The 9303-nt window shown below is 30.7% G+C and overlaps 1 protein-coding gene across 1 annotated transcript in view; it reads left to right on the top strand.

The window, feature by feature from the left end:
- Positions 1 to 7501, top strand: part of LOC114172492 (leiomodin-2-like) — a 13248-nt gene extending 5747 nt beyond the window's left edge. Inside the window, exons 2-4 of the mRNA XM_028056948.1 lie at positions 1872 to 2010; positions 6986 to 7063; positions 7349 to 7501. Of these exons, the coding sequence (XP_027912749.1) occupies positions 1872 to 2010; positions 6986 to 7063; positions 7349 to 7501 (370 nt within the window). The remainder of the gene's footprint in view (positions 1 to 1871; positions 2011 to 6985; positions 7064 to 7348) is intronic.
- Positions 7502 to 9303: the final 1802 nt, after the last annotated feature.

Genomic DNA, 9303 nt, shown 5'->3' with positions numbered 1-9303 from the left:
TTTTTGTTTGAAGTCATTTAAAATTCATTTTGTTTTGAAGTTTCAAATACTCATAAACCCTAATTTCAATCACTGATATGAGTTTTTGTATTGGTTCAAATTGATTTTCTTCATTGCATATTTTCAATGTCAAGTTCCTCACATCAATCCTTGCCAAATGTAAATATTGTTTCAAGTTTCTCCATTCTAACATGTAATAGTTTAATAGGATCAGCTATAATGAATTTGTCAAAGAAGAAAAATCATACATGATAAATCTCCTTTGCTTTTCCAATTTTAAACTCTTTTAAACTGTTATTTTTTCTTAAGGATATCATGTTATGATGTTTGGTTGAAAGTTGGATTGGAAGCGATATTTGATCCTTTTAGATGTCTGTTTCCCATGGTTCTGGTTCCAACAATAAAATAGAGATCGTTGTGTGGGAACCTAAGGTAAATTCAACTTTAAAATATATTTGAAATCTCTTACACTTGTGCACACACAATATAAGGGTCTATAGAAGTTTAAACTCTAATAGTACTTGTTGTCAATTTTCTTCGCTTCTTCACGCTAAACGATTAGAATAACTTATTTTCCTGTGTGCTTCATAGATATGAAGATAAATTCTAACTTGTGTATTTTTGTTCTGGATCATTTATATATTCAAAGAAGAGCAAAAATATGTAAAAGATGTTTGTTACTGATTGATCTTATACCCCTGTTCCTACAATCAAATGTGAAAACTATTGTTATATAGGTGTTTGAGAATTTATGTTTCACTAGCTTTCATGGATATGTTGTTAAAAAATTCAAAATTTCTTATAACGAACCAACATGTTAATGGAATCTCATTTTTTGAACTTGATCCTCCTTTATTTAGTTTGGGCCTCAAAATTAGTTTGTGCTTACTTATGTGTGCTATTTTGGTCTTATCGTTGGTCAGTACATGATCTTTGACTCACATTCCTCACATTTCGGATTGCACAACTCAATTAGATTTGTAAGACTAGACATTTACCATACAGGTGATCTTACAATGACCCATTTACAAGTGATCCAATTGGTTCAATAACAACCATTAGGATAAAATTTTGATGTTGTGTATGTATTAGAATTTTGGTTAAGGCCTTACTAGAAGTTTAAGATATAGCCTAATTAGAATCTGGGGGATGCCTTAAAAAACAAGAATTTTAGGTTTGAGTTTGTGTTAATTTGAGGTTAAAGTTGGAGAGCACATAAAGAATTTTGAAGGGAATAATTTCTTTGTTCTTCATTTGGTGCATCGGAATTCATGAAGGCACTCATCCAAATTTTATCCAAACATGACAATTAAAGTTGGCATGCGCTTACTATGAGGTGTATTGTGGCAAGTATTGAGTGCATGAAAGTGTTTATGTATCACGTAAGCTTGGCATTATTTTCCTTGTGAACCAATTCTTTCTATATTTTAATTGCTAAAATCCACATGGTTTATTTGACAACTTTTTTTTACGTAGGATTTGGTAGTCCAACTATTGAGATGCCAAATAATTTTGTTCACTTTTTCTTATTTCCTTAAACCAAGATAGATGAGTTACATGATTGCATTGTCATTTGTCATTTATCACCATCAAGATTTCTTTTATGTCAAATACCAAGGCTCATTTCAGTTTCAACAATTTTTTTTTCTATATTTTTTGTTTCATCATCATACGTTTTACAAAAACTTAATTTTTTTCCATGTAACTACTGTATGTCATTTTGTATGTCACTGTTTAAATGTTTCAAATCTTGGTCTTCTTTTATATAGTGTTCTTTTATTCCTTGCATAAAATAGTAGTACTAAACCTCATTATTCACAACATATTTCTAGGTTGGTGGTTGTATGCTGATTAATTTTCCATCATTGTAGATTTAATATGAGACAATGGGCCTTTGATATTTGCAGAGACTCAGGAAAGAAAATTGATGCTTTGGTTGCAGAGATAGGAATTGGAGGATCAATAACAAGTGCTAGAAAATTCTTCGAGCAGAAAAATCCAAACATCAAGGTATATTTTTTTATAGTGCATAATATGCTAGCAGTGATCATGGGATAGGTTTTCTTGTGCTAACTTTACAATTTCTTCTTCGTTTCCCCCAACTATATGGTGTGGAACTAGCTGAAAGTGCAATTTTGAATGGAGGAAAGCCAGGTAATTTTACCACCTTTCACCAATTTATTTGATCTAGCATTGGTGAGTCTGCTATACTGCACTTATGTATTCTACTTGTGTACTTAATTTATGTTACTATTGTTTCTTCAAGTATAACGTGTTAGTTGAAGGTTGAAACAATAGGGTTTTTTTTTTTTTACAGTTAGTTGCTTTGGATTTTCTTTTTTTCAAAAGGTCTTAATATTTTCTTTTTTCAAAATTTTCTTAACTTTAAGGACACCTTATAAAGAGCCCTAGCATGCTTCTAACAGGGATAAACATGTTGGTTCATCTATAACACAAGTAAGGACTATTTGTGTTCCAAAATATAGAACACAGTTCACAAAAAAAATTGAAAAGCAAAGAGATAACAATATGCTTGAAAATGATCGAAGATTCCTTTTTACCCACTAATGATCAAGATGAATGAATTATGTAACCTTTACTTTATGACAATTTTCACTTAATTAAAAATTCTAACGAACTTTTATGTTCTTTAAAAAGGTGTCTGATTCTCATTACTTGGAAACACCGGTAGCAAAAACAATTTAACATCAGAGCTTAGAAAGACCTTGTTCATGGCAAGCTTTTTGTTAGAAAAGACTAGTTAGGCTTTCATGCAGAGAACAAAGTTCTCCCAAACACTTCAATCAAACATGGTTTTTAGAAATGACTTACTCGCTGGTCTAACCATAGCAAGTCTTTGCATTCCTCAAGTACAACATATAATAGTATATTTATAACTCTACACTCATAAAATCACGAGATTTGTTTATTTCCTTTTCACATAGAATTTAACCAGCTGCTTGTAACAAGAGAATTGTTACCTTTAACTGTGGATACTGATTAAGAAATTAAAATAATGAAATGCTTTATACTAGACAACAATCAAGAGAAAATATACCATTACATTCTTTTGATAAAACTCATTCTTAATTCCTCAAGAAATTCTATTGGTATTGGTTATGTAAGTGCTTTGCCCTCACTAACCTTGGTAATTCCTTAAATGTTCTTTTGTCTAATAGGTCACCTATTGTTTGGATTTCAGAATTTCCAAGGTGTTAGAGCTTCTATATTTATCTAGACGTCTCATATTGGTGATTTGGGACTTACACTTACAAGAGCAGATCGTGTGATCGTGTGATCGTGTGATTGTTGTTGATCCTACTTGAAACCCAATATGTGTCTTGAAGCACTTTAAATTTTTTATAAATTTGTTGTATAACATACAAAAAGAACTAGCATTATTAGTATTTTCTAATTTAGAAACTGTTATCCACTTAATTATTTTCTGCTATGTCAGTAAATAAATATTATTTGAACACCTTTGACATGTTTGATAAATATATTTTAGGTTTTTTATTTTTTTTTATTTTTTAAAAAATATGACTTTAACTGTAGCTAAGGTATTCAATATAATTATTTTAACCACCAAGTATTAAATATAATTTTTGTAAAATTCACTTGGTTACAACCAACGTTATGATGCTTTGTGACGTCAAATTCTGTGTCAGTTATTTAATTGACGAAAAACAAATAGTGATGGTTCAAACCGCCACTAAATTATATATCAAACTGACGTTAAAAATTAAGATTTTAGGAGTGTTAGGTAAAAAATAATTACAATAACCGCAGTTACAAGGGAGAATTTTTCTCTTGATCCTTCTTAATTCTTAATTAAAGATTTTATTTTATTTTAACAACTCACTAATAAAAAATTTACTTGCCATTTGAAAGAATTTATACAATTGTATAATTTTATAATTCAATAATATTTTTATTATAAATATATTTTTTAAATTATTACTCAATGAACTATAATTTTTACAAATTTTCTCTTTAAAAGGTAATTATTTACATTTCCTCTTTATTTTTGTGTTAATTATTTTAATTAATATTTAAAATATTTAAAAATTTTCTTTTCATATACTAACTCATTAGTTTTCAAGAAAATCAATGTGATTTTAATACTTTTGTAATACATTTTGTTGAAAAGGAGTTGAAAATTGGTATATAAAAAGAACTAAAATAAATATATTTCATTCAAAAGATAATTTTAATAATATTATACTGTGTATTAAAAAAATCATTTTGGAGATGAGTAACATTTGAATCAAATATGTAAATAAATAATCATATATGTAATTTAAATTGGAGAAGTCAATTAGGTTTTATTTCTATTTTTTGTATGGTTTAACCATTATTTTTTATATTTTTAGGAGTTAAATGAAACTTAAAGATAACATTTTTTCGTTATATTGTACTCAAAATTAAGGTGTCCAAAAAGTTATGTCAATCTTAATTGTACCAATTATGTATCATTAATGTTTTATTTTTTTAAAATTTAAAATGGTTGTTTTAATTTCAAATGTTTGTACATGTACATGATGATAATTTTTTTATATTCTATAGTATTTGTTAGTTAGTTTTTTTTTTTATTTGTGTTCTTGATTGATATCGTATCCATTATTTCAGTCTGAGATAGGGGTGAGTATGGATTAGATTTTAATGATCAAATCCACATACAATTTAGATCTAAATAATTGGATTAGATTTTCAACCCAAATCCATTTCTTTAGCAAAACTAGTTTGGATTTTTTTAAAATCCAGATCCAAATATTTGGATCAAGATTTAATCCAGTCCTAAAATTTGGATCAAGTTCAAAATTCATAATCCATTTGGTTCCTTCCACTTCCATCCTAGTCCATCTGAGTCTTTGGGCCCGCTGTGCTCGTTTGGGTAATCGGGCCCGGCGTGCCCGTTCGGGTCATCAGGCCCACCTAGCCCATTTTGTTCTTCGACCCCGTTTGTCCTGTTCAGTTCTTTGGGCCCATTTGGCACGTTCGGGTCTTCGGGCCCACCTGACCTATTTTGGTCATTAGGTTTGCCTGACTGGTTTTGGTAACCGGGTCAGCTTGGCCCGTTCGGGTCTTCGGGCCCGCTTGACCCATTTGGATCTTCGGGCCTGCCTGGCAAGTTCGGGTCTTCGGGCCCGCCTGGCCCGTTCAGGTCTTCGGGCCTGCCTGACCTGTTCAGATCTTCGACCAGCCTGGCCAGTTTGGGTCTTCGGGCCCGCCTGACCCGTTCAGGTCTTCGGGCCCGCCTGGCCCGTTCGGGTCATCGACCTCACTCGCATTTTCCTGGTCGTTGGGCCCATTCGGGTCATTGGGCTCTCTCGAATTTTCTGGGTCGTTGGACTCGATCGACTCGTCCGGTTTGTCAGGCCCTCCTAGCCCGTTCATATCTTTAGGCCCGTCCAACCTTTTATGGTCGTCGGGCCTGCTCGGTCCGTAGAGGTCATCGACCAAGGCCCATCTGAGTTTACATTTAGCCTAGTCCATCTCAACCTTTACCTTAACCCAACTAAAAATTTAAAATGAAAATTGGGATTGGATTTTTTAGATTATCCATATTTGAAAAGCTTGATTTATAGAATGGATATCCAATCCATAAAATATATAAGATTTAAATTAGATTGAAATCTAGATCCATTAAATGAATTTTAATTGGATTAGATATTTAATAAAATGGATTTTAAATGGATTGGATCAAAGCAAAAGTGGATTGGATCAAGAAAATTAGATTTTTTGTCTACCCCTAGTATGAGAAAGAGTTTATATTTGTAGAAAAGAATTTTAAAATAAAAGATAATTGTTCATAAACTTTCCCTACAAGCCTAAAATATTATAATATAAAAAACAAAAAGAATGAAAATAAAATAATATGAAAAATGAAATCTTAAATTTAAAATTGAACACTTAACATAAAATATATAAAAGAATAATAAATAAAACAAAAAGTTGCCACATGTTACTGCATTCGTATTGATAATAATAAGGATGCATGGTTAGGGTTTCTTGTAAATCCAAAATCAGAGAATAGGATTCTTATTTACAATAATAACGATACATCTCTAAGATAGACGAAAGACGAGAGAGTAGGTTTTCTTCTCGTTCTTTTAAGAGAAGAGAGAAGGTTTGGTGAGATGAAGAACAAGTAATTTGTAACCTACCTAGAGAGAAGAAGAACAGACACTACAAAAAATTTATTTTTTATTAGTGTTTTTTTTAGCGTTTTAATAAACCGCTACAAATATTTTTATTTATGTTATTTTTTTAACCGTCACAAAATTTAAATTATTTTAAACTTATATGCTTTTAGAGTTATTAAAGATTCAAAACAGAGAATTGGAAACTTTGTAAATCAAATATTCGTGACTTGTCTCGTCTTCTCCTCTCCTCTCAGGTTTTCTCTCTCAAGGGCTTCTTCATTTCCCTCTAGCAGGCGTTATCATTTCTTTTCGTTGTGCATTCTCAATTCTTATTTTTCACTTTTCTCCAACAATGGTGGAAAATTACTGCGGGGATTTCTTGGTTTGAAATAGCAGAAAGGTGAACCATCAAATACTTTTTCCTCTTATAATTTGTGTCATTATTAGTTTGCTATTTTAAAAACTAGAAGGTAAAGCTTCGATTAACCTAGAATTTCTTAATATGCAAATTTTGGTTGATACTGTGCTGTGACAAGTAACATGCGTGGAGCTGTTTTTTTTTTTTACTTATTTCAGAATTTGTAACAGCTGCATTTACTTTATAATTAATGTTTATTTATGCATAGCTTGAAGAAAAATTAAATTGAAACAGTGAAAAAGAAAATCTGATTTTGAGTTTTCTAATAGAGTGCACCACCATTTGGATGAGATAGATAATGTTAATTTGATATGGTCAAAAAGATAGGCGAAGCAAGCTTGGGAGATGCATTTTCTGTGAATCTATGTGAGTTGCTTCGTGAACTATCCGACAACATCATTTGAAATGTGCTCTTTGACAGAAGTACACTAACAACATGGTCAAAGAGCTTGCAAGGAGGTTGATGATTCAACTTGCAACTGACACTTGGGGATCTGATGTAATCATCTAAAATTGCAAGCACTGTGTGTAGGATTCTTCTGGTATTTTCTAGGACAATGATAGTTTAGGGATCTCCTTGTTTTATTGAGTTGAGGGCCTTTACAGTGGTCCTCCAAGTGACCCAAACTCAAAGTTGATCACCTTTAACCCTGAAGCATGAGAAGGCAAGTGTTTAATTGTTTGCATATTGTAGTTGAATAGCGAAGCATAAGATGCATAATTTTCTTTGCTGTTATTGTCAATATAGTTCTCTCTACCTTTGTTTTCTTCTCTTGCAATATAGTTTCCAATCGGTGGAGTGATATCTAAGAAAATTCTCCCTCCATGTGTTCCCACTTTGTTGGAAGTCATGCGAGATCCACATGTAGTTGTAGATGGTTTTACTTATGAAGCTGATGCTATACAAGGATGGCTTAATGGTAGTAATGACAACTAACCAATGACTAATGATAAGCTTGACCCTCACAATCTTGTTCCCAATTATGCTCTTCGTTCTGCAATCCAGGCTTGGCTTCAAAATTGTCAAAATATGATGTATTTTGTGACAGATTTTAACCGTCAAAATATGATGAAATATAAATAAATTAGACTACATTTTGTGGCGATTTTTAACCGCTATTATTTTTTTTCTTCTAACAATACCAGCAGTTAGAATATTTTTGTCACAATCTATTTTTGACATTCGTAATTCTGACGGTTATTTATTCAAAATATTATGTCATTTATGACAGGTTTTAACCGCTAGAACTTGTAGATGGTTTTACTTATGAAGTTGAGGCTATACAATGATGGCTTGATGGTGGTAATGACAACTCACCAGTGACTAATGATAAGCTTGACCCTCACAATCTTGTTCCCATTATGCTCTTCGTTCTGCAATCCATGACTGGCTTCAAAACCACTTATCTAGTGCTTTTCTCCCATTTTAATTGAATTGTATATCTACTTTTTATTGACATATCTAGGAAAGAAATTTATCATTTCATTTTGTTAGCTTGGATCAGGTTCTTCAATCATAATTTATACCTATCGTCTTGTATAGGTTAGACAACAACATGATTATCCTACAATAGTTCTGAAGTACACATTATATAAGATATATATCAGAACGACTCTTTATGTGATTATGTTTATATTTTTGTTAGTTTTATATAAGGAAATTTTGATTCATGTGAAGGAACTGTCTAAATTCGATAACAACAACAATTTTGTAAAGTGAGAATCTCAAATGGTCATGATGTGGTTGGTTATTCCTTTATGTATGGGTTTATCTAAAGCAAATAGTAACATAGTGAAAAAAAATTTAATTTTTTTTTAAAAGGGAATGCTTGAAACATGAGCTTAAATGTATTTTATTTGTGATGATTTTTAACCGTCAAAATATGATGCATTTTGTGGCAGTTTTTAACCGTAAAAAATATGATGCATTTTGTAACAATTTTTAACCGTCAAAATATGATGCATTTTGTGACACTTTTTATCCGTCAAAATATGATGAAATATAAATAAATTAGACTACATTTTCTGGCGGTTTTTAATCGCTATTATTATTTTTCTGACAATACCAGCAGTTAGAATATTTTTGTCACAATCTGTTTTTGCATTCATAATTCTGACGATTATTTAAACCATCAGAAATGTCATTTGTGACGGGTTTTAACCGCTAGAACTTGTAATTTTAACCGTCACAAATATTCACTTTTTTTTGTAGTGAGAAGAGACAATGTTCTTCTTCAACTAACTTTTCTATACTTTTATCTTTTTAATAGATTTGTCACAAAAATGTTTCACATTTTTTTCATTTCTTTATATCGCTAGTTTTATGTATTCATAATCAATAATTTTATATATTGATATATTATGTATTTTTTGATATTTAGTTAAGCTAAAAGGAATGTTAAGGTTATCGAAAAATCAGAAGAGAAAATTCAATGAAGTCTCAAATTGATACTTTAATATTTTTTGATATTTAGTTAAGCAGATTTAATATTTAAAGAATTTTAAAAATAAAGTCCTAAAATATAGATTATATTTTCAATTATGTTAGAGTCTGTTTATTACATGAGTCTTAATATTTAAAATATTTAAAGTCTTAATATTTTTAATTATATGTAAAGGATTGGCTTCTCTTTGAATTTCCTTCTCAATAAAAAAAACACAAGTTCCGTCACTTCCGCATTTTAAAGGATGGACTTGATGCTTCCGATTTTTACAATTAATTAGATTGATGTATTTTTG

Source organism: Vigna unguiculata, unplaced genomic scaffold (genome assembly GCF_004118075.2).
Source record: "Vigna unguiculata cultivar IT97K-499-35 unplaced genomic scaffold, ASM411807v1 contig_614, whole genome shotgun sequence".
Classification (NCBI taxonomy): Eukaryota; Viridiplantae; Streptophyta; class Magnoliopsida; order Fabales; family Fabaceae; genus Vigna; species Vigna unguiculata.
The sequence above is the reverse complement of the archived record's forward strand: the minus strand, read 5'-3'. Positions and strand labels throughout refer to the sequence as shown.